Source organism: Oncorhynchus keta, chromosome 27 (genome assembly GCF_023373465.1).
Source record: "Oncorhynchus keta strain PuntledgeMale-10-30-2019 chromosome 27, Oket_V2, whole genome shotgun sequence".
Taxonomy (NCBI): Eukaryota; Metazoa; Chordata; class Actinopteri; order Salmoniformes; family Salmonidae; genus Oncorhynchus; species Oncorhynchus keta.
Genome location: NC_068447.1, coordinates 41,337,909 through 41,364,743, shown reverse-complemented (window position 1 = coordinate 41,364,743; position 26,835 = coordinate 41,337,909). Strand labels below are relative to the sequence as shown.

Here is a 26,835-nt window from a genome sequence, read left to right as displayed (position 1 = left end):
CCTTATCGTGGACAATAAAGTATACTATAGTTTACACAATATCGTACTAGGATCATATCCACGAGCATTGCCTCAGATTTTCATAGAATATCTTGTAAAAAACAAACAATAATTTGATAATTGTTTTTTATATGCATGCACACAGGCCTTCTCAATGTGCAATCATTTCTACAGATATAAAATTGAATGTTAGTTTTCTGAGATAGGCTACTTTTAGAATGACAATGTCTGTTGGGCCCTTGAGACCTCCCCGGTCAAAGTGAAGAGTATGCTTTTAAAAAGTGGCGCTCGAGCAACGTCATCGTCACCTCTGCGCTTGGTAAGTAGCCGACACTGCAAAAGTATCGTGGCGGGATTTTCCATAGGCCTATATGGCAGTGTTGTGGATTTATTGTCACCATGCAACTCTAATAATACATAGGCTACTCATATTGTGCAATTTCTCTCCTGTAACCATGACTTGCATGATGAAAAAGACCGTTCAGTTAACAGTTTTCCCAAAAATTATTTCATTTGTGGAATAACTTTTTCTTATCCTGCTCAAAATGTGGTGTAAAACATGCCACTTTTGAAAAGAGCGCAAACATTTGATAGATTATTAAAATGTGTGACTTGAATAGAAATTATAAAACGGCTTGCTAGATGGGGGGGCAGACGATCACAAAGGGGAGATGTAGTCTATTCTGAACCATCAATCTTAACGCCACAGAGTAAAATTATTTGGGACTGAATATATTAATTTGGCAACAGCCTCCCTCACAAAGAAATAAACCCAACTCACTAACTAGCAACTTTACGAAATAAAACTACCAGGGACAAAAATGAAACTTAACACCTTGCCGAATTCCAGGAGCCTTTATGTAGCTGGCAGGGCCCGTTTTCCCAAAAGCATTTTAAGAATAATTATGAATTTAGCCTTAAAATGCTTTGGGAAACCGGGCCCTTGACAGTTGAGAGAATGTGTAGCTACTCCACAGTCTCAACATCCCTCCAATCTCTTTCTAAAACCTGTCGCCTCCATGTCGCGAGGCTGAAAAGGTACTTTATTGAAGTTGGGGACGAACCGCGAGAAGGCCGAGTTCAGTCGGAGGGCACATTTTCTGTCCCATTAGGTCCGTTTCAGCCGGGATGGCCGACCTTTGCAACCCCTGTGACCTGACTGGCTCTCTATACGTGTACCTTCTGTGTGTGCCCTCGTAGGTGGTACCCCGTCCTTACGTGGCTTCGTCAGTGCGCTGGCCTTTGTGGGTTTTTCTGCTCGGGGCCTATTGAGGGGCCGGTGGAAGGGCACCTCTGAATGTGTTACTCTTTTGTTGCTCTCAGTGGTGACCCGAGAGTGCGGTGAACTGTCGGCCACTTCTCTTCCATTGTGTAGGACCTAGCCCCCTTGGACATCTTACACATTTGAGGGACTTCCAAGTGGTGACTTTGGAGCTTCTGATCCGTATGCATGTGAGTGTTAGGCCTGCTCATGTCGAATGCATTATTACAATTTAGAGGATTCTGCATGGGAAAACGTTGTGTATTTGTGAAAATGCATCCATCTTGGTGCATAACAGCTTCAATATCATTACGGGTAAACGTTACTTTTGGAATGAATATTATATAGACAAATATATAGGCTACGTTTACGTGGACATTTGCTCTTGCATTGTAAGGCCGAAATTAACAATTTAATGTATTTCAATCCAAGTCATGTATTTGATTCATGCTATACAAGAAATGCACGTCTTCAACTTGTGGGCATTCATGGAGACAATGATAGGATGCTCCACCAGGACAGGACTGAATCCCCCAATATATATGATGGACGACGGTCTGAAGTGAATGGTCTCGCAGTGTACTGTGCAGGTGTGTGAAGTTATACAGCCGCATGGTGTATTTTATTAGAAGCTTTTGTACCTCGTGTACCTACCTCTCTTTCCAGTTCACTGATTTACTACGTACTGGTCTGTTACGACCTGTCGTCGAAGTGGGGCCTATACGAATACATGAATTAAACCACACCACGGCAGCATGCATCACACTCAGTAGAGATTCTTCAACCTGTGCTGGTTAGATGTTACATGTGTGTGAATGGGTTAGGTGTAGATGTGTACATATGAACGACAGTGGTCATTTGTAATTACACCATTTGTAACAATATGTAGATCATTGACGTTCAGTCGGACCTCTTAGAATTATTCGACATTGAAACCGTTTTAAAATGACTTGTGATCATAACATGTAATTCACGATTTTAGATATAGGCCTATGCCTTGATTTGCCCCTAAAATATATATCAAACATATGCAGTTACTGTGGTCCATGGCACAAATATTTTGTAGCAAACAGGACGCTTACACTCAACAGTTCTGTAAGCGATGAACAGCTTTCACGTGCAATAGAACAGTAATTGTACCATTTATCAGCATCTCCATACAGCCACCTCACCTGACATTTTGTGCCCTGGTGATATTTGAGAGTAGGGGTTGCACAGAGGTTATGTGTGACAATACGTTTATTTTCACATTGTTCAATATTATTTGAGTAAACACAAGCAGCAACACACAAAAAAACGTTATATCTGATTGTAATTTTCATTAATCGGACATAGCCCATAGGGTGCTCCAATAGGCCGAGGACGACAACACGTACAGTACACGGTCATTGAAAGAAAATATGATTGATACAGCACAGAAATTATGGGGGGAATTAACTTTTTCAAGTTATTGTCCTGTGACTTTAAACAATCGAAGTTGTCAATTCACAGACCTTAGCCGCAACCTAATGTATGTTCAACTTGATTTGAAAGCTTACTTACTGAGTTGCAGCTTTCAATCCAATCTACATGTTTATGTCATTACGAAGAATGCTAGTTTGAAAGTAGATTATATAGCCAGATACTGGTAATATATATATATACATCTGAAATTAGATGATACACTATGGGTTTAAATGTAAAGCAATTACGCACTAGTTCAGATGTAATGTTTTATTTGTAGCTACAGGCTAAGACCTGTCTTTTCAGAATTATTTTGTATTTGTTTAATTGTTTAGCTTCGTGTATTTCAATTGGTGTGATGAATTCCCCAAAAGTAAATATAGAATATGCTGCATTTTGTACAAATGTCGCCTATATTTTTGGAGTGTAGGCCTAATTATTTGATAACATTCCTGCAAAAGCTAAGCCATTGTGAATATTGTCTCTTCAAAGTCTTTAGAGAATATTGAGAATGTTTCTCTCCATACGATTGCGGGGAATGCAGGCGAACATTCCACTTTGCAACATGGATTTATGGCAGGCCTCTGGCAAGGCATCTTTCTCTCTCACACTCTCTTGGCGGACGGAACCACGAAAATAAACTTGTTAAAAGAAGTGGAAATCATATATCCGAATTCCCCACCCCAAAAAACTGTTATGATGATCTTTGTGGTAATATTTGTAGATTTATATTAGTAAATTACTATGGCTACAAAAACATCTCTCCCTTGTTCAAGGTGAGTGTCTTCTTCAACCAATTTATTTGTTAACGAAAGGTCTGACTCCAAACTATTGTGATGGGGATGGTGTAGTCTGCAGAGGCGTAAAGTATTTAAGTAAAAAATACTTTATAGTACTACTTAAGTAGTTTTTTTAGTATCTGTACTTTACTATTGATATTTTACTTTTGATAACTTTTACTTTCACTTAATTCACTACATGCCTAAAATAAAATAATTTTCTATTTACGCCATATATTCTCCCTGATCTCACAAGAACTCTTTACATTTTGAATGCTTAGCAGGACAGAACATGGTCCAATTCGCACACTTATCAAGAGAACATCCCTGGTCATCCCTACTGCCTCTGATCTGGAGGACTTGCTAATAACAAATGCTTTGTTTTTAAATGATGTCTTAGTGTTGGAGTGTGAAAATTGTGCATCTTGTTTGCTTAATATAATGCATTTCTACTTATTCCTACTTTTACTTTTGACACTTAAGTATATTTTAGCAACTACATTTACTTTCGATACTTAAGTATATTTAAAACCAAATACTTTTAGACTTTTACTCAAGTAGTATTTTACTGTGTGACTTTCACATCTACTTGAGTCATTTTCTATTAAGGTTTCTTTACTTTTACTCAAGTATGAAAACGGAGTACTTTTTCCACCACTGGTAGTCTGTTTATACAGCAGTCATGGCAGCTGCATGAAGGCGCTGAGTTGAAACAAGGGTCAAATCTCATGTTCCAGGGATAGGGGAAATAAGGCTGCTCACTCTCACATTGACCAGACTTAATTAAGGAGGGTGTGTCATAAATCCGTAAATCTAGTCGGTCCGTTCACCCCCAGAGGGGCAGATGCACCATGTCTGGCCTGTGTGCTTATGGGCATCTTGTGTGTGTGTGTGTGTGTGTGTGTGTGTGTGTGTGTGTGTGTGTGTGTGTGTGTGTGTGTGTGTGTGTGTGTGTGTGTGTGTGTGTGTGTGTGTGTGTGTGTGTGTGTGTGTGTGTGTGTGTGTGTGTGTGTGTGTGTGTGTGTGTGAGCGTGCGTGTGTGTGTGTGTGTGTGTGTGTGTGTGTGTGTGTGTGTGTGTGTGTGTGTGTGTGTGTGTGTTGAATTGATTCTCAAATCTATTATTAATTAATTATTTACAAGTAGAAAAGTTGCCATCCAAGGCTCAATATTTAAAAAGTATATGGACTTAAAAGTTGCCAATACAATTGTGATTATTCCTTTATAAACATCATAACATATGCTACATTTAACAGTTATAATTAGGCCTTCTGCAGTTACTTATAAAGCATTTATAGATATTAGTGTAACGTAATATAGCATTTTACCTAAGTTTCAGTCCTTGGTAGACAAGTGTCCAATAATTGGTCTATATGAGACATGGATCAATGTCAGAGCTGGACTGAATGCACTGGATGGACTGCTGCCTAAATGATAAAGGGAGAGTGATTAGTTGCAATAGCAAGTGAGCTACTCATAACTTCTTGTCTTCACTAGTATACCCAACAGACGTTTAATATGAATTTGATTAAATGTATTTCTCTGGACAAGTAACATACATTTCCAAGGTATTGTATAATTCTCAGCAGCCATCTGTTCTTGTCAGCTCTCCAAGTCTATGCAGGTCCATTAAATCAAGTGAGACGTTGAGGCTTTGGATTGGGTTAAAACATTAAATTCAGGCATTCGTTCCAAATGGTTCAGTTAAGGGTTAAGGTTTGATATAGGGTTAAAACAAATACAAAATAAAATGATTGTATACCAACTGGGATTGGACACACAACCATCTGATCCGAAGTCATGAGATTATGCCCATCCGCCACGCCTGTCCATAACACCAAGCCTATGGTAATAGCGCTCCGTGTTGCCCCTAGTGGCCGGTTTAGAAGGCATTTACTGACGTCTTCGGGACAAGTCAATCTTGAAAAATCTGCCTGGTTGGACTACAAGGTTGCATTTGCTGAGTGTAGGCGAAAATGTATTTCTGTAGGATCAAAACTATGGCATTATTGCAGAACTCGATGGGTCCAATTGCATTGTAGCAGATACAGGAATCATGAACATATTCCATAACAAATGTAGTCCTTATTGATGCACAGTATATTGCCCCACCTGGACATTTTAGGGAATAATGAGATTGTGATGCTCAGATGGTAACAGTTCCCTGCAGTATACTGTGTAGGTATCATGTGTTTTGAGAAATCGAACATAACAGTTTTAGAAGTTATATTAGCCTACTGTTGGAACGTATTGACAGAGAATCAATTCAAAAATACTATGTAAAACAGAACTTCCATCCGTTCTAGAGATTGGAGGTCCTTTGGCCATGGCCGATATCCAAGTGCATGGGGTTATTGTAACAATATTTCACTCCCAGAAGCACTCTTCTGAAAGAACTGGTTGTTCAGTTTATGGTATAGGCCCTAGATAGGGAGATAAAACACTAATTTTCAGTTGTATGTCTATATTGGACACAAACCAACATGTTAATTTACTCAAATGTTCATGGAAATGTATGTCCAGAAACTAAGGATATATGTTGGCCAAGAAAGACAAAATAGCTAGTTTCACTTTTAATCTGTCATTTTAATGGGTTATTATTGTTAGGAGTTGAAGCCAATAGCTATGGTTCAGCCTACAGTCTTAGAAAAAGCCTAATTTGGGGAACCTTTTGGTTCTTTGGACAAGATAAAATAACCTTTTACAAAAAATAGTTCTACAGTGCCTTCAGAAAGTATTCAAACCCCTGGAGTTATTCTACATTTTGTTGTGTTACACACTGAATAAAACATTTATTCTATTTATTTTTTCCTCCCCACTCTACAAACAATACCCCATAATGAGAAAGTGAAAATGTAAAAAAATAAAAAAAACTTGTATTCATTTACATAAGTATTCACACCGCTGAGTCAATGCATGTTAGAATCACCTTTGGCAGGAATTACAGCTGTAGGTCTTTCTGGGTAAGTCTATAAGATCTTTGCACATTATTATTTTTATAATTCTTCAAGCTCTCCCTCGCCCTCCATTTGACAAATCGCACCATAATTCTATCTTCCTGAATCCTGCATTACAAGCAAAATTGAAAGGAGGAAGCACCAGTGGCTCGTCAATAAAAAAGTGGTCAGATGAAGCAGATGCTAAACTACAGGACTGTTTTGATAGCACAGACTGGAATATGTTCCGGGATTCTTCCAATGGTATTGAGGAGTACACCACATCAGTCACTGGCTTCATCAATAAGTGCATCGATGACATCGTCCCCACAGTGACATACCCCAACCAGAAGCCATGGATTACAGGCAACATCTGCGCTGAGCTAAAGGGTAGAGCTGCCGCTTTCAAGGAGCGGGACTCTAACCCGGAAGTTTATAAGAAATCCCGCTATTCCCTCCGTCGAACCATCAAACAGGCAAAGTGTCAATACAGGACTAAGATTGAATCATACTGCTCTGACGCTTGTCGGATGTGGCAGGGCTTGCAAACTAATACAGACTACAAAGGGAAGCGCAGCCAAGAGCTTCCCAGTGACATGAGCCTACCAGACAAGCTAAATTACTTCTATGCTCGCTTCGAGTCAAGAAACACTGAAACATGCATGAGAGCATCAGCTGTTACGGACGACTGTGTGATTACACTCTCCGCAGCCGATGTGAGTAAGACCTTTAAACAGGTCAACATTCACAAGGCCAATGGGCCAGACAGATTAGCAGGACGTGTACTCCGAGCGTATGCTGACCAACTGTCAAGTGTCTTCACCGACATTTTCAACCTCTGCCTGTCTGAGTCTATAATACAAACATGTCTCAAGCAGACCACCATAGTCCCTGTGCCCAATAACACTAAGGTACAGTGGCTTACGAAGGTATTCACCCCCCTTGGCATTTTTTTGAATTTTTCCTATTTTGTTGCCTTACAACCTGGAATTAAAATAGATTTTTGGGGGGTTTGTATCATTTGATTTACACACTCACATGCCTACCACTTTGAAGATGCAAAATGTTTTTAATTGTGAAACAAACAAGAAATAAGACAAAAAAAAACAGAAAACTTGAGCGTGCATAACTATTTACCCCCCACCAAAATCAATACTTTGTAGAGCTATCTTTCTTAGAAATTACAGCTGCAAGTCTCTTGGGGTATGTCTCTATAAGCTTGGCACATCCAGCCACTGGGATTTTTTTCCCATTCTTCAAGGCAAAACTGCTCCAGCTCCTTCAAGTTGGATGGGTTCTGCTGGTGTTCAGCAATCTTTAAGTCATACACTCACGTCTGTAGGCATGAAGAGCTTTGAAAGGCTGGTCATGGCTCACATCAACACCATTATCCCAGAATCCCGAGACCCACTCCAATTTGCATACCGCCCCAACAGATTCCCAGATGATGCAATCTCTAGTGCACTCCACACTACCCTTTCACACCTGGACAAAAGGAACACCTATGTGAGAATGCTATACCATTGACGACAGCTCAGCGTTCAACACCATAGTGCCCTCAAAGTTCATCACTAGGCTAAGGACCCTAGGACTAAGCACCTCCCTCTGCAACTGGGTCCTGGAAATCCTGATGGGCCGCCCCCAGGTGGTAAGGGTAGGTAACAACACATCCGCCACGCTGATCCTCAACAAGTGGGCCCCTCAGGAGTGCGTGCTCACTCCCCTCCTGTACTCCCTGTTCACTCATGATTGCACGACCAGGCATGACTCCAACACCATCATTAAGTTTGCCGATGACACAACAGTGGTAGGCCTGGTCATCAATAACGACGAGACAGCATATAGGAAGGAGGACAGAGACCTGACCGTGTGGTGCAAGGACAAAAACCTCTACCTCAACGTGATTAAGACTAAGGCGATGATTGTGGACTACAGGAAAAGGAGGACCGAGCACGCCCCCATTCTCATCGACAGGGCTGTAGTGGAGCAGGTTGAGAGCTTCAAGTTCTTTGGTGTCCACATCACCAGGACAGTCGTGAAGAGGCCACGACAAATCCCCTCAGGAGACTGAAAAAATTTGGCATGGATCCTTAGATCCTCAAAAGGTTCTACAGCTGCACCATCGAGGCCATCCAGACTGGTTGCATCACTGCCTGGTACGGCAACTGCTCGGCATCCGACAGCAAAGGCACTACAGAGGGTAGTGCGCACAGTCCAGTACATCACTGGGGCCAAGCTTCCTGCCATCCAGGACCTCTATACCAGGCGGTGTCAGAGGAAGGCCCTAAAACTTGTCAAAGACTCCAGCCACCCTAGTCATAGACTGTTCTCTCTGCTACCATACGGCAAGCGGTACCGGAGCGTCAAGCCTAGGTCCAAGAGGCTTCTAAGCAGCTTCCACCCCCAAGCCGTAAGACTACTGAACGTCTAATCAAATGGCTATCCAGGCTATGCCTCCCACCCTCTTTTACTCTGCTTATTATAAGTCACTTTAATAACTCTACCTACATGTACAGTATATACAGTTCAACTCAGAGGTTTACATGCACCTTAGCCAAATACAGTTAAACTCAGTTTGTCACAATTCCTGACATTTAAAAAATTCCCTGTCTTAGGTCAGTTAGCATCGCCATTTTATTGTAAGAATGTGAAATGTCAGAATAATAGCAGAGAGAATTATTTATTTCAGCTTTTATTTCTTTCATCACATTCCCAGTGGGTCAGAAGTTTCATACACGCAAATAGTAGGTGGTAGCAGTGCCTTTAGATTGCTTAACTTGGGTCAAACATTTTGGGTAGCCTTCCACAAGCTTCTCACAATAAGTTGGGTGAATTTTTGCCCATTCTTCCTGACAGAGCTGGTGTAACTGAGTCAGGTTTGTAGGCCTCCTTGCTCACACACGATTTTTCAGTTCTGCCCACAAATGTCCTATAGGATTGAGGTCAGGGCTTTGTGATGGCTGCTTCAATACCTTGACTTTGTTGTCCTTAAGCCATTTTGCCACAACTTTGGATATATGCTTGGGGTCATTGTCCATTTGGAAGACCCATTTGCGACCAAGCTTTAACTTCCTGACTGATGTCTTGGGATGTTGCTTCAATATATCCACGTAATTTTCCTTCTCATGGTGCCATTTATTTTGTGAAGTGCACCAGTCCCTCCTACAGCAAAGCACCCCCATAACATGATGCTGCCACCCCTGTGCTTCACAGTTGGGTGGGGTGTTCTTCGGCTTGCAGGCCTCCCCATTTTTCCTCCAAACATAACAATGGTCATTATGGCCAAACAGTTCTATTTTTGTTTCATGAGACCAGAGGAAATTTCTCCAAAAAGTGCATTTGCAAACCGTAGTCTGGATTTTGTCTGGCGGTTTTGGAGCAGTGGCTATTCCTTGCTGAGCGGCCTTTCAGGTTATGTTGATTTGGACTCGTTTCACTGTAGATATAGATACTTTCATACCTGTTTCCTCCAGCATCTTCACACGGTCATTTGCTGTTTTTCTGGGATAGATTTGCACTCTTCGCCCCATAATACGTTCATCTCTAGGAGACAGAATGCGTCTCCTTCCTCAGCGGTATGACAGATGCGTGGTCCCATGGTGTTTATACTTGCATGCTATTGTTTGTGCAGATGAATGTGGTACCTTCAGGCATTTGGAAATTGCTCCCAAGGATGAACCAGACTTGTGGAGGTCTACAATTTTTTTTCTGAGGTCTTGGCTGATTTCTTTTGATTTTGCCATGATGTCAAGCAAAGAGGCGCTGAGTTTGAAGGTAGGCCTTGCAATACATCCACAGGTACACCTCCAATTGACTCAGATTATGTCAATTAGCTTATCAGAAGCTTCTAAAGCCTTGGCATCATTTTCTGGATTTTTCCAAGCAGTTTAAAGGCACAGTCAACTTAGTGTATGTAAACCTCTGACCCACTGGAATTGTGACACAGTGAATTATAAGTGAAATAATCTGTCTGTCTGTAAACAATTGTTGGAAAAATTACTTGTGTCATGCACAAAGTAGATGTCCTAACCGACTTGCCAAAACTATAGTTTGTTTAACAAGAAATTTGTGGAGTGGTTGAAAAATGAGTTTTAATGACTCCAACCAAAGTGTATGTTAACTTCCGACTTCAACTGTATGTATGAGGTTTGGGGGGTTGAGAAGGGAGCAGATGACACATTTTTGATGCTTTATTCTATTGTTATTGTACCCAAGTCAGCCAGAGTTGACTTAGGCCATCATTCAAACAAGGAGATACCTGCCTGGCCACCAATGCATATTTCCAAACTATCTTTGCAAATAATGACAATGCATTCTAAAAACTATGCTGGTATACATTCGTGCTTTCATTTATTTTTTGTTAAATTATTTTTCTGAGCTCAAAACATTGTTGGTTAATGGTAGTAGCCATAATTCATAAATGGCACCATGCAGGGTTCCATATGGTACCATTTTGTTTTAGTGAAGAAGAACCTCTAGGGTTCTGATAAAAGAACCCCATAAAATGGTTCTACATAGAACATTTAGGGGTTCCATACATAAAGCACGCAATAGAACCTTTTTGGTTCTATAAGGAACCGTTTTTTCGAAGTGTATTGCATGTAGATGTCCTATTTATATAGGTCAAGACATTAACACATGTTCTGGGAAGAAAGGAAATTGACAATGTGTATCTTTTACTTTTCCTCATGTATGAAGTGTGCAGTGCTCAGCAAAGACTCCGGTCCTTTCATTTCACTCTGAATTGTTTACAGCAATGTAGGGCACCGGGCCAATAAATCTCCCGCGTGCTCTGCCGAGACAGGTCCATTTGTATGCACCGTTTTAACCGACAACATCCTCTGCCCATTAACGTCCTTCCACGAGCTCTCTGTCTCCTCTTCTCTGCCCGACTCGAGCTCTGTCCGCCGAAAATACATTATGGGCATGGATGCTTTTTGTTGAGAAGAGCAGTGTGGAGAACAGTGTTTTTGGAACAAAGAGGTTCGGAATTTTGCTGCTAGTGCTAAGGCCTACATGGTAGCCATGTCAACACGAAAAAGCCCACATTATTGGAAATGCTATATGCTGTGAGTTATGATATATTGTATGTTAAAATCCTCAATCGTTACGAAACTTTTTCAATGTTTCCTCGGCTGTTTGTGTCAGCCACCAAGCCGTGAAAAAGGGGTTGACACCCAGAGGGACTGGCGCGCGCTTTGTGCAGACAGAGAAAAATGATTTATTGCCACTTGGGCGGTTCAACCAGAGTTCACGGAGAATCGTGGTGTAGGCGCACGGATGAGCTAAATTATGTTCTTGCTGAGATAGTATATCACAGATTATATTCTATATCCAACACAGCCGAGTGTTCAACGATTTGAAACAAAGAAAACAAACGGAATTGAATTCCTTTCCTCTCATTTCTGACGTTACATGTTCACAATATGATGATGGTAATAATAACAATAATAATGTTATCCTTATAATTATCCTAATCCTAATACTGTACTGAGTATGTGTAGTCTATATATCGAAATTGATCATAAGTGAGGAAAATGAAAAAGTGGATTAAATGCACATGAAGCTCAAATAGGCCTATTGCCTTATCGGCATCTGTATCTCAGGTTGGAATGAATCGTCTCGCATTCACCGCACACTCCCAACCAAGTCATATTTCATGTCGCCTAAATGGCACCAATGCGAACCCTGCTATGTGCACACTGAATGCCTCTCTCTGAAGAGCTCTGTGACAGCAATTCACTGTACTCTAAATAACAAATCGTTCTTAAAACAAGAATGATTTTGGGAAGAACAATTGGAAAAGTTAAGGGCATGAGGAGGAGTGTCTTCTGATAAACTCACTCTAATAGACGCAGAATAACCTGCCTGTTTAATTGTGCACAGTATACTAGGCATACCAGTTTCAAATGAAATGACCAGAGGTAGCCTATTTGAATGTAGGCCTAATATGGTAAATACATGCGAATATATGTCATTTTTGTATGTGCACACGTCTTATTGTTAACGTTTAATAAGAGATGGTCTGCTTATTTGTCCCAATCTCCTATATGATTCTGAAAAGGCTATGTTCTCTCTCATTACTATGAGGCTGTGAACATGACTAGGATATGACTATGACCCATAACTCGATTTAGCTGAAATTCAAGTGGAGTATTTTGTTTATCCTGATGATCAACTGCATGCTCTCCGTGAACATTTGATGTTGCCGGAAATCCTATCTCTACCTGCGCGCTATTCTTGTTGTTCTATTATTCTAAATGATCCCGTCAAAAAAATGTCCTTTAATCGTTTTAGCCTACAATATTAAGAACATGATATGCTCCTTCTTTATGTTCAAATAACGTATTGGCGTGAGTGTGTGACGTGTGAATGGAGGATATGAATCAGGGAGTGAGGTTACCCTTGTGGCGGGGCTAGAAGGAGGGTAAACGGAAGAGGGATTAAATCAGAGCGGTGCTGTGAAGATGCTGGCTCGTCCGGGCGAGGCGATCCAGAGTGCATCATCCATCACGGTGCTGCTGGAAGACATCTATTGAGGATTTGTTATATTATATTATAGAAATACTAGTCAAAATATATTGTTGTAGGCCTAGATTCTAATCAACATGTTCTGATAATATCATCCTTAGTCCACGTACACTTTAAAGCCACCAGAGCCCTAATCTCTAGATGGCTCTGCTGTAGACCATGCTCGTTTGGGTAGGGTATTTATAACTAGCTATATAGTCTATTTTTTATTGTAATATTTACATTGGCCTAAACATTATTGCAACAGCACACCTCCAAGTTAAATGACTAGCAAGTTCCTGAAGTCCATAGGCTATTGCTTTGGTGTTAGCGTTGGGTTCGTATAACCCAGCCAGCCAGTCATTTTCCTCCCTCTTTGTCTGTCCGTCCATACACACGGGTTTTATCGAAAAATACCCTGTAATATGAATGTTGTTGGGCAGAGCAAAACACATCCAAGTGGATATTGATTAGAAATCGCAGGTAGCCAGACATTTGAGGTAAAAAATATTATTATTTTCGATATTCTTTTGTGGTCTTCTCATTCTCTTTGTGTGTGGCAATGATTGTCAAAAGCCTTTGTTTGACCACTCCCATTGACTCTATTCGAATCTATTCCAAGTCCTTTAATCTAAGTAGATAAGTGCACTGCTCACTTGGATGGTTCCCTCACTCAGTGTATTAGCATACAACCACTATGAACTGAATGCATATTCACAAGCAAATAGAATAAAGTAAATAGACAAAAGTATAGTTTTAAGCCCAAACTTTGTACATCCAGAGGAATAGCACTCACAATGGTTGGTCCTCATTTTTAATATAGGAGTAACACTTCAACAAACAGTACACTCATGTTACAATAACACATTCACGAAAATTACACATTTTAGTCAAATGTCGTTTTTTTTTTTATATCTCGCGATAGCATTGATATTATCCAAGTAGGCTAACATACCACTTATTCGATAGTTTCCAACAAGGAGCATTGATATAACCTACCGGGGAAGTTTTAAAAAACGATGAAACTTTCATTGCGCTGGATTTCCATTCGAATTCTTCCCGCCATCTGGTACTCTGTAAATAAAAAACGAATAGATATTTAGTTCCAAATGATGCGTTCAGTTGCGTGCCTCTTTTTCTGTCTATCTCTTACTCACTTTTTCTGTCTATCTCTTACTCACTCTCTTACTCTCTTAGCTCTCTCTCTCTCTCTCTCTATCTCTCTCTCTCCCTCCATCTTCCCCTCTCTCGCGTTCTAAATCTGCCTAGATACACTGCTAGTCCTCCCTTACTTTTCATACACTAATTAGTTGTTTTCATCCATAGGTGAAGAAACCCGTGCTTATTGCAATGCTGCCTGAAGAATGGGAGCGGGTTCCTCCAGCGCGATTAAGTTCCTTTCGGACGGTTTGCAACTCCAGCGCGCGATTATTGGAGGACGGCCCCACGTGACTTCACGGTTTACCCCTCTGGTAATATTATTCAATACAGTCTTAAAGCTTATTTAAAGTCTTCTGCATAAAGCTTTTACATTTACGTTCGTTGTAAAAGCTATATATTTAACATGAAAAAGTGCATACCTTCCCAACATTCAGGGCGTACCCATAGTTATATTTATCAGAGTGAATTTGATGAAGTGCACCCTGCTAGGTCTATGGACCAGCACCAGTCCCTTCTCCCATGTCATCTACAGGGCGAACACAACACTGCAACCGAACCTGCTGGATGCGTCACCGGACACGGTGAGGGAGGCCACGCGCCACAATTCCGAGAGATTCCACTCTTCCAGCGTTCAGTCACCTCTTCTGCTTGTATCAGCTGTACGCCGTACCCGACTGACCCGTTATGGGGCACCCCGGACCCGGTGGATACCCGCCATGCCAAGGGCAAAGCACTCGTCAGAGACAAGAGGTGCAGTGCATCCACTTACTTCCTCTCACCGAGGCATCTCTTCCCTTGGATGAGAGAAACTCGGCATGACCTACACCAGAGTGCATCGGACTCCAACGAATTCGGTAAATATAATATCATATTTGAATATAGTACAGTGTCATAATGATGAATGTGCATATGACTGTCCATATTACCCTAGACTATATCTGCATTTACCTAGTCTTAAAACGTATTTTATCAGAACATTGCACACCTTGTAATTTTGGTGCCAAAAGGACATTTGTGAGTTATGACTTGCTCACATATTAACATAGAAAGAATAAGTATTAGGCAATAATTCTTGTTTGAACCTTTATTGACATAATATAGAGTTTAGATGTTGTCTATATTTCTCTTTTTATTGACCAGAATTATGCTATGCCTACACTTTTAGAAAACAAGGGTGCTATCTAGAACCTAAAGGGGTTCTTCAGCTGTCACCACAGGAGAACCCTTTGAAGAACCCTGTTTGGTTCCAGGTAGAACCCTTTTTGGTTCCAGGTAGAACTCTTTTTCACAGAGAGTTCCATGTAGAACCCTTTTTTCACAGAGGGTTTTACATGGAACCCAAAAGAGTTTTACCTGTAACCAAAACGGGTTCTACTTGGAACCAAAAATGGTTCTCCCACCCTCCTTTTCTGAGAGTGTATAGACACATACATATGTTTGTGTTACATTTGAAGAAATTTGAATAATACGTATGAACAACTCCTTATGTTAGTTCTCAATTCTATCACACACGATCATTGTACTTTAAACCCGGAATACAATAGTCACTGACAGGATTGTTGTGGCACATCTGACACTCTGACGGTGGTTGTTTCCAGTGGTGGTCCCAAGGCACTCTTTAAGTGATTGAGTTGACAGGTACACTACTGCCGTGTGTAGATGTGATTAATGCGTATGTAAGACGATTCCCTGAAAAACAACTTTCTCAAAACACTATTATCTGAGACAAGCTGTAACTGGTGTTATGTCCCAGACACTTGCAGCGCATTATCAGCAAGGTATAGATGTGTTTCTCTCTTAGGCCCATGGGACAGGTCTCTCTTGGGCTAGTCATGAACACAAAGCAATTGATGCAATTAAGGAGAGATGGAAGCTTTGAAGGAAACACATGTAGCCCTTTCCTGCAGTCAATGACCAAAAGTGCCCTCTTTGGAGTTATGAGTGGAAAGTTATTCATATTCATCATAATTTCATCATTAATTAAACTTTTCTTTTTTTAACAACGGAAATCTGGTGGTTTCTATGTCAAATAGTTTTGTTATATTTCAGGCTTCTGTGATGTATATGAAGTGTAATATTGGGATGCAACGTCACAATGTAATACATTTCAACTCTATATCTGACATGGTACAGGTGTCTTCTTTTCTTAAGTCCATCGCCATGTGTGTGAGGTGTGTACTTTTGTTCCAAAGTAGATTTGGTTAAGACTACCAAGAAACACTGTGTGACCCTGATTTAGCCCACTGCAGTAATAGGTTAATTGACTCCAGAAAAAAAACACTTTATCCCAGGACACTTTACAAGATGCCTAATTAGGATTCCTAAGTCCCTCAGTTAAGATTTTCCCTTTTTACGCAAGCGAGGCGAAAGCTCGCCTTGGTGCCCGCGAGCTGACTTTTAATTGACTGCTCCTTCACATGTTCCTTTTGTCATTCCCCCAGGTGATTCAGTGTGCAGTCGCAACGAGGCTGGTGGTCTCCCAAGTAGAGGAAGAGACGGAGGGCGAGACGGAGGGAGGCGAGCGAGGACGGCGTTCACCAGTACTCAGCTAGTGGAGCTGGAGAAGGAGTTTCACTTCAGCCCCTACCTATGTCGACCGCGCAGGCTGGAGATGGCTGCGGGCCTGAGGCTCACAGACCGGCAGATCAAGATCTGGTTCCAGAACCGACGCATGAAATACAAGAAGGATCATAAGGAGGACAGAGGCACGGCGACTGAGACACCGTCGCCGTGCCTCTCTACCACCACACACATGCCATCCCTCAGCCCAAGGTCCTCTGTTGGAGTTGGGTACTCGGGATTCAGAAGTGCTGGTCTGGTGAGAGGGACTCGGTCTCCAAACCTTCTCCTCGTTAATTGTGATCGTACCCCGGCGTCGGGTTCTCACAGTAAGGCCAGTGACTGTTTACGTGTTACTCCCATGGACCTTCCCCAGCTCACCACCGGAACTGCGCCTGACTCTGATAGTCTGCAGTCGGCCCTTACGGTTGTAGACAGCGGATGTTTGTGCACGGGTCTCTCCAAACTCGCCCCAGGGCACCTATCCTCTTATGTTGACAGTGACATCAGTGCATATTTCAGATGTGGAGGATGCCTCTTAGACCTAGAACCCCCTACACTTACTCACCTGTAAGAGCAGGCCTATGCCGCAAACCTAAACACCTAGACCTTCAGTAATATGTGTGTGTGTAGGTGGTCAATTCAAATTCCAAAAGCGACCACTACTGACTGCCCCCTCTGTTCCTGTTCCACCTTGTGGCAAAATGTTATCTTTTTTTTATCAAAATTGACATGATTTATATTAGCAATAAAATCCCCAAAGACATCCTGCTACTATTTTGCATGTCAAATGCATGTTTTGAACACATTATCAATCCATTTTTGTATTTTCATGTGTCATGGCTTGTGCTTGTCGTCTATTTAAATCAGAGAGAAAGGAATTTTACTTTGCGGTATGGGTATCACGTGTTATGTTAGGATCCCGATGAAGACATTTTGTCTGTCGAAATGTCGGTTAATCAATTATTGCACCTGAGCTCCTGGAATGTGAGGCTCTCCTTTTCTTTTTCAAGTGTTCTACTCCGCTAGCCAGCACCTCGCCGAAACAGGTGTTCTACTCCGCTAGCCAGCACCTCGCCGAAACAGGTGTTCTACTCCGCTAGCCAGCACCTCGCCGAAACAGGTGTTCTACTCCGCAAGCCAGCACCTCGCCGAAACAGGTGTTCTACTCCGCTAGCCAGCACCTCGCCGAAACAGGTGTTCTACTCCGCAAGCCAGCACCTCGCCGAAACAGGTGTTCTACTCCGCAAGCCAGCACCTCGCCGAAACAGGTGTTCTACTCCGCAAGCCAGCACCTCGCCGAAACAGGTGTTCTACTCCGCTAGCCAGCACCTCGCCGAAACAGGTGTTCTACTCCGCTAGCCAGCACCTCGCCGAAACAGGTGTTCTACTCCGCAAGCCAGCACCTCGCCGAAACAGGTGTTCTACTCCGCTAGCCAGCACCTCGCCGAAACAGGTGTTCTACTCCGCTAGCCAGCACCTCGCCGAAACAGGTGTTCTACTCCGCAAGCCAGCACCTCGCCGAAACAGGTGTTCTACTCCGCAAGCCAGCACCTCGCCGAAACAGGTGTTCTACTCCGCAAGCCAGCACCTCGCCGAAACAGGTGTTCTACTCCGCAAGCCAGCACCTCGCCGAAACAGGTGTGCGTTTCTTTCGCCTCCAGAATGATCCTGTAAGTAGCGTAACGTACTAGCGATCGGTTTTGTTTTTTCAAGAGCTCCTAATGTGTCAAATAATTGTGGCGACCATATCTGTATGACTTCGGCTGTAGGTGTCATGTGTTAGGCCATGTTTTGTGTTCTTATCATTAAATAGCTGTTCGTTCGTGTGAGTTTGTGTAAGTGTGAAAACACAGAAGCATATGTTCATATTGAATGAAGTTCTGTTTTTGTTATATATGTGTTTGTGTTGAAGCTAGAATCCTTTGTTAAAACAATATCAACATGTCTCCCTGTCCCTGTTTCGCTAAAAAGCTTAGGGATGGGGCTGGAGAAATGTAACTACTCTCAAATTCATATACAGCGCTATGGATGCAAGGACTGACCATCCATGATTTCAAATGTATCGTTTTAACCATGTTTCGAGGCTATACAGTGTTTGTTTACATTTACATTGTTGACAAACATTGGGGTAAAACAAGCTTATGTTTGTGTTCTGATAGGGTACGACTGTTGAACTAAGCTCATGAGGCATTTATAAGTTATATTCTTCAAGAGTCAATGGGTATATGCCGAAACTAAGGATCATAGCTTTTTTTTAACGTCTTTGATACTGTTCTTGATTAATGAGATGTTTAATAAATGCATTTGTGGAAAATCAATCTCAGTGGAATCATTATCTTTATTCATTTCTTATTAGAATGACTTCATTCTCCAGCAGCATTTTATTGAGATTAAAGAGTGCATTCTACTTCTGGAAAACAAGTTTTGTAATGAAATTAGCCCATACTGTGGAATAGATTCAATAAAAACTCTGTGATATTATGTTTTCATGTTACACAATCTCTGGGCACCACTTTCCCTGGCTCCTGCCTCTTGTTTACCCTACATTAATCATGGAGACAAGGCAGTGTTTCCAGCAGTCCAACCACAGGCTCTCAACCCACTAGACATCTTGACAAGAGCTGATGCCGCCTCCCTTTCATTCTAAACCCTCTCCTTTTCAATTGCTTATTTGAAGCAGGGTTGGAGCCCCTTCATTCTCAGAGGATGTGTTTGTTGCATGGCTCAGCACCCTAGTTTACAGCATCCAGTAGGACTATATGCCAAGCTTTCTACTTGTTATTAGAGAGAGAGAGAGAGAGAGAGAGAGAGAGAGAGAGAGAGAGAGAGAGAGAGAGAGAGAGAGAGAGAGAGAGAGACAGAGAGAGAGAGAGAGAGAGAGAGAGAGAGAGAGACAGACAGACAGACAGACAGACAGACAGACAGACAGACAGACAGACAGACAGACAGACAGACAGACAGACAGACACAGAGAGATAGACAGAGACAGAGAGACAGAGATTATACAGTAAATGCCAGCAGTGTTATCAACAGATATTTATGACCTGGAACCCTATGGCCTCGACAATGCAGTCTGTCTAAGATCAAAGGCACAGTATGATGAAAACGATTGAATCGATATAAATCAGAGAGAGAGAGAGAGAGAGACAGAGAGAGAGAGACAGAGAGAGAGAGAGAGAGAGAGAGAGAGAGAGAGAGAGAGAGAGAGAGAGAGAGAGAGAGAGAGAGAGAGAGAGAAAGAGAGAGAGAGAGAGAGAGAAAGAGAAAGAGAAAGAGAAAGAGAGAGAGAGAGAGAGAGAGAGAGAGAGAGAGAGAGACAGAGACAGAGACAGAGAGAGAGAGAGAGAGAGAGAGAGAGAGAGACAGAGAGAGAGAGAGAGAGAGAGAGAGAGAGAGAGAGAGAGAGAGAGAGAGAGAGAGAAGAGAGAGAGAGAGAGAAAGAGAGAGAGAGAGAGAGAGAGAGAGAGAGAGAGAGAGAGAGAGAGAGAGAGACAGAGACAGAGACAGAGACAGAGACAGAGAGACAGAGAGAGAGACAGAGAGAGAGAGAGAGAGAGAGAGAGAGAGAGAGAGAGAACAGAGAGAGACAGAGAGAGACAGAGAGAGAGACAGAGAGAGAGAGAGAGAGAGAGAGAGAAAGAAAGAAAGAAAGAAAGAAAGAAAGAAAGAAAGAAAGAAAGAAAGAAAGAAAGAAAGAAAGAAAGAAAGAGAGACAGAGACAGAGAGACAGACAGAGAATAGATTAGAGAGGAGAGAGAAAACCAACTGGCGAGAGACAGAGAGAGAGAGAGAGAGAGAGAGAGAGAGAGAGAGAGACTAAATTGCAGACAGCAGTGTTGGATTCTTTGCATTCTTGTGTGTGCTGTGTGAGCAGACGTGATTTATGGTCGTAATACAGAGCATTAAATGAGGCCTGGCCCGGCATCTGAGGAGCTCTGCTTGTTCTGCTCTGCTCCATCCTAAACAGTCGGCTTTAAGACATTAAAAACCAGACACACCACACTAAACCATGCCACTACAAACACTCTCAGTGTCATTGCAGAATATGAAACAGAATCCAGGGTTGAGAATGCATCACATTATACATTCCGGAACATGAGGTCAGATCCCAGCAGACTTGCAATCCAAACCAGATCATAGATGATGTTTTTTGACAATTGGTGGTCAAATAAACAAAGGCAGACAGCCCATAAAACTTTCAATGTGAGATCATTCTTGTTGACCCTTTCTTGTCTGTGTTGTTATATTTTCATTTGGCTTATTTTAGAGTATGTATTATAAATGCATTATACTCTATTCCTCTGACGATAAACAAGACACTGAACTTCACAGGTGGCCTTTTGCCAATCAAGTACAATTTACAACCATTCACCTTATCATCCGCCTTTACACTCTCTCTTTCACTCTCTCTCCCCCCTTCCCTCTCTCCCTTCATCCCTCCACCCTCAGCAGTACGTCACACCGCTCATGCACCTTTTCCAGCAGCTTTTTTTATTTTATTTTTTTTAAGTATCAATTTCCTGTGTCAGCTTTATGGGTTGTATTTATATGTCCGCGCCGTGGTGCGGAATGGAGCGAGGGAGAGCATCACTCAGGTAGACGGATGACAACTCACCTGGTACTTCTCATCCATCTCCGGAATTTGACTTCCTGGTTAGCGAGACAACTGTTACCGTCATATTAAAGCATGCCGCCGTAAAGATCCATGACGTTTTAAATACATCCCAGTTAAGGGTGATCGGTGACAATGAAAAGGTGAGGCCACCGATAAAAGTGTGGCAGTCGAGGGAAGGACAGAGCAAACTGAGAGAGAGAGTCACTTACCGTACCTCGGCTGTGGTCCTGTGTGGCTCAGTTGGCACTACAGCAATGTTCACGTCCTAGAGGAATCGCATGCTGTACAAATTGCCTTTGGTTAAGAGCGTATTCTAACTGACCTTGACAGTGTATCTGCCACTACAACAAATCTGACCGATTAAAGGAAATTGTAATCACACCAATCATCAAGGCTAAATGTCAACATGTTGATCGCCATTGATCGTTCAGAGAGGACAGGAGATACGATGGACAGACCCAATGGCTTTATTATACAGCTTCAATTGCATTCCACGGTAAAAACCTCAAATTAAAAGCGCAGCCCTTTGTGTCACAAAAATTCTTTACCCTTATTGATGTCCACGATAGACGCTTTAAGCTCTAAAAACGTCTCAATGCCATGTGCTGTCTTCTCATTCTCATTCTATTGCCCTGCATTCATTGCGGTGTGAGACTGGAGACAGAGGCATATGGCAATGTGCTGCTGTGATGAACACACACACGACGCACCCACACTTCACGTTGAACCCTGCTCATTTCCCGCCAGTAAGAACTCCGGAAGGAAACCGAGAAGTGTGCACAGCAGCTGGCGAGGAACGGTGATGACGGATGCTTTGTTGTCATGGTGTTTGGGAGACTGCCTGCTGAGCGCCTCGCTGGGCTCCTAGGATTTGTGAAGCATAATACACACATATTCTGGTGGCGCACCAGTATCTATATATTCTTTGGAAGCATGAGTATGCCAAGCTAGCGCTGTAGGCTGTATATCGCTCTATTATCCTCTCTGTGGGAATGTGGTTACATGCATCTTAGATGAGCCCCTCCCCTGTCCCCCCAATCTTTCCCTCACTATAACGTGCCTCTGTCCCTTGACCTGGTAAAGTCCACAACTGAGGTTATGACTGCTGAGTGATCCCCACTGTACAGGTTGCTGAGGGCCTCACCACGTATATCACCGAGCTGGCTTTTACTGCTCCTGTTTGTCATCTTGTGGACCCCACAGAGATCCCCGCCACTGTATAGGTCACCCAGCTTTTACAGCTCAGCCCCACACTGCATTAACGGCCGACTGTGACCTCAGGTTGGTGGTGAAAGTCATCTGTCATCGCATGGTTAATTCCCAGCGTTCCCAGGGTCGACAGATGACAAATAATGAGTCTGTGACGGTGTTCCTGGGTTAGACCAGGGCCTCATCGTGTCAGTGTCAGCACCGTCACCACGCTTCAGCCTGTAGCATCATTACCGCCACTGTCAGCAAGGTGTGTGTGTGTATGACCACTGTCAGTGTGTGTGTGTGTGTGTGCGTGTGCGTGTGCGTGTGCGTGTGTGTGTGCGTGTGTGTCCGTGTCAACAGGGTGAGGGGTCCATACAAACCCATAGGAGATAATCCCATCCATCCAGGCATGGCCACCATGATCACTGGGCCTCTGCAGCTCAGCTCCTCTATTGGCGTCAGATCAGAGAGATCAGAGAATGGAGCAGGAAACAAATGAGCAGCATCAGTCAATCAATATTCTTTCTCCCTGCTGTCTGAGATAGACAACCTCACCAATAGCGTTGTTTACCTCACCTCCAATGACAACTATAGAGACAATGGGGCCATCAACAATATGCATGAAAATGTAATATGCATGTTATAAGGGAACATGGAATTGATTGTACAGGGTACAACAAGGTATTGTAGGTTACCCATCCAGAACAACACGTGGTGTTTGACTTTATCGCCAAATAGCATCTGAGAAGGGTTTTGTAGGAGTGCATAATTTTAATGAGGCATGTGAAGGCAAAGTCCAAATCTGACATCCATGCAGGATGTTAAATAATGCAGTGAGTTGGTTCATTTATTTTGCAGAGGGAGAGGAGGTTTAGGATGGTGGTATTGGCTGCTGGTTGGTTTCATTCCAGCTGCAAAAAAAAAAGAAGGAAATGTTCTTTCTCCATTCTTGACATTATCCCAGATTGTTTAGCATCATCTGCCCTGGTAAATGTGTCTGTTTTGGGGATACAAGCTGTTGAGAGGGAGACGAGCCAACTCAAGGTCCAGAGGACTTGTTTTACTTCCTAAGGTCAGCGTGATAATATCACTCCTGTTGCCAGGATGTTTACAACCAGGAGTGTGTTTAACACACTTATTTAAAAATCAAACATATGCCACTGACTGAATATATGCATGGTTGCATAGTTATTTATTTATTTTCAGATGTTTTATTCGTTGGAAACTGGGTTTATTAACTTTTTTTAATTAAAGAAGTACGTGTATTTCCATAAAGGGAGAGGAAATATTCTCATGCCAGTTGTTTTTTAAAATGTTTTTTTTTTTTTTTATCATACTGCATACCACCCCCCTCTCTGCTGAAAGCCATTAGAGAAATACAATTTCTAATACCTCCACACAGATCTTCGATCGACTGCAAACAAATGTATATTCAGGCGGTAAACAGAACGCTGCGGAGATTTATTTATTGAGTGTAGGGGAGAGAAACAAGCTAGCGCGTGAACCCTGGGTAACCTCGCAAGATGACAACAAGATGGATAAGTGTAGCATGCAAATGCACGGAGGGAAGGGATATATCGCACTCACTCATTCAGCACATCGCTGCCTGTAGAATTCCATTACCTCCCCCAGCTGCGACCGGGTTTCTGGGCTGTTGCCTATAGAATGTTGTATGCTTTTATGAGGCCTAAATGGTTGATTATATATCATTGTTTTGTAATTACTATTGTGGAGTTGTGTGGATAAATATTGTGATCAGGTTAGTGATATGGTCTTTGATGGAAAATTATGTTTAAGGCGATGATAATAATTCAAACAAAAATTCAGACGCAAATAGAGGTTAGTTATGAACAATAAAACATTATTCATAGCAATTTCTCTCCCCTACAATAATAATAATAATAGCAAAAATGATATGCCTAATAAAACGAAGTCATATAATAATAACAATAACAATAATAAATGCACGATATTTACTACAAATAATAATTACACAATTTTAAACGGATTACATTTACGCGTGGGAAACTAAAATATGTTGTCTGTTGTGATGTTGGTATACCGGTATATGTAATATTACACTCTAATTGTATAGCAGTCAATACTACCCACAAATGTATTTGAAGAAGAACAAAAACCAAGTTCTTTGGATTCACCACCCAGTTGTCTCACCCACCTCAATATCTGGACTCAACAGACATGCTACTAAATTAATAACGTTGTAATTACCTGTATCTCTAAACACGTGTAATTCCTTCAAATAATTCCTAATAAAACTGCACGCCTACCTGTAAATTCTGCTTCTTAAAAAAAAATGTACGAGCTAATACTAACATTTTTTTCTCACGTTGTGTTATTTGGTTTCTTAACATGTAGCCTCATCTGAATTAGAATCAACTTTAATGTAGGCAATTAAACCGGTTTAGCTCTCCTTAAAGTGTAATAAAATGAGGATGAGCGTATAGGCCTATGCACGTAACTGGGAATTATAGCGGCCGAACAAAATTTAATTTAAAGGTTGTTGTTCAATTTGCACTGTCAACATTTCCTATGCCATCTAATTAAACATGTAAATACAGTTTAATGGCAAGAAGAAGGCCGCCTGTATATATCAAATACATGAAGATGGAAATATGTATCTGAAATAACATCGCTGAGCATGCATTTGCAATATTGACATAGTTTGATCATTCATAGTTCTATTAGTTTATCTTCCCATTTCATAAAGCTAACTGCAGGGCTATATAATTCTCGATAAGTGGGTCCCTAAACGAGAACGTCCATCTGTTTCTCAAATGCAAAACTTTTGGGTTTTGTCCTCGGAGCTATTTTCCTAGTTGTTCGGAGACTAATTACAGATATGCTGCTAGTGAACAGCTCAACAGCCACTGTCACGACCTTTGAACCCATTAAGTGTGCCTTTCACATGACCCTTAGCCCTGCACTGAACGCGGCCACTGCTGCTGAAGAAACCGTCATCGCAGGATAGTTGCGTAAGACCGTAACGCCAATGAATAGACTGTATCCTCGTTTTGGTAAATGATAATAACAAATCTGGCGTGATGTATACAGAGTCACACAGTTGGTAGATGGGGTAGGCCTGCAGCACTGTGCGCGTAAAGAGGAACACACCAATCTGCCGTCATTTTGCCTGTGCCTGTTTGAAATATGAGCGCGGACACTGTGATTAATGCAAGACTTCGGAAACGTTGGTCTATCGTCTCAGGGAACTTTCCTTAAATTAGGCCTACTTGCTCCTCCATATTCCAGTCCTCCATATCCCAGTCCTCCATATCCCAGTCACAAACTGCCACTTTGTGTCCATCTTACGCGTAAATATTTAAACGGCCCTGTTTGAGAAAATAAAGTTACCACGAATGGTCTACACTGGCATTGCCTGCTGTACTGGAGTCCATTCATTTGGCCACCCCAAATGAGTCTACAACTTGCTTGTCTTGGCTAATCAGCGTTGTCCCGGATGGATGACAGAGATGTCCAGCTATTGGCCAAGACCAGGAGGGCACGTCATCTCCATCAATCAGAGATCGACTTTCTCCAGGGCATGCCCATCTGACTGTCCATGCATGGTCGCTGTCTTGGTCCACCCATGCGTTATTGGGTGTTAGCTACAGCTACTTGTCCATGCGTTCTACGACCGTTTGACCGGTCCAACGATTATGGTAGGTGAATTCATATCAAGAGTTAGCGTGTAATGGGGAGGGTAGCAGGGGCGTACCGACCTGGGGAGGTCATGATACGGGACTTGGACCAGATAACTTTTCCTGAAGTTAGCGCTGGCAACTAAGGAAAAACTTCCGCAGAGATTGGCAGGGAATATTAATTGCAACACAGTTAACCATTTTTTTTCGAAACCAGTTCTGAAACAGACTGCACGGTAAGTCAGCTCCGGGTCTGCTCAGGCTCGAGCAGCCCTTCCCTTAACACAGAGTCAGGGCTTTTCCACCACGCCAGCGGCTTGCCTCCGCTACTCTCGTCTCCCCTCCTATCTCCTGGCTGACGAGCACGACTTCCCGGACTTGGATACTCCTCTTCCACACACAACACCGCGACTGAGGCGCTGGCGCACTCCGAATTCGGGTGTGTAAATGCACACTTTCAAATCTACACTCATGATGGGCCTAAGATTCACGTTGCTGTTGTGGACAGTGGCTCTCACTCGGACCCCAAGTGTAAGGTACCTGAACTAAGTCACAGGAGCAAAACTTTTGAGTGGGTGAAAGTGAAGAGAACTCGACCTCGGGCGGGTAAGTTTTGGACACGTCGTTCACGTCCCCATTTGGAAAGACTACAGCTATCTTATTGGCCAAATCATTTGTACAAACGTTTTTATTTGTTCTTGATACGAAAACCATTAG

The 26,835-nt window shown here is 42.4% G+C and overlaps 1 protein-coding gene and 1 pseudogene across 50 annotated transcripts in view; both read left to right on the top strand.

Annotated features, from left to right (window-relative positions):
• LOC118360079 (homeobox protein Hox-C3a-like) overlaps positions 1-18,968 on the top strand; it is a 43,008-nt gene extending 24,040 nt beyond the window's left edge. The window contains exons 1-6 of one of the 50 annotated variants that reach the window (XR_008083173.1): positions 14,383-14,942; positions 16,530-17,807; positions 17,845-17,918; positions 17,993-18,029; positions 18,067-18,103; positions 18,215-18,968. Coding sequence is in view for 2 of the 50 variants with exons in the window: in XM_052482438.1 (XP_052338398.1) it covers positions 14,492-14,942; positions 16,530-17,221 (1,143 nt within the window). In the remaining 48 variants the exon portion in view is untranslated. Of the gene's footprint in view, positions 1-14,253; positions 14,943-16,529 lie in introns of those variants that run through there. The other 49 variants (XR_008083165.1, XR_008083180.1, XR_008083170.1 and 46 more) reach the window with 49 other exon arrangements.
• A 6,969-nt stretch (positions 18,969-25,937) lies between these two features.
• The window catches only part of LOC118360334 (homeobox protein Hox-C1a-like), a 5,228-nt pseudogene continuing 4,330 nt past the window's right edge, over positions 25,938-26,835 (top strand).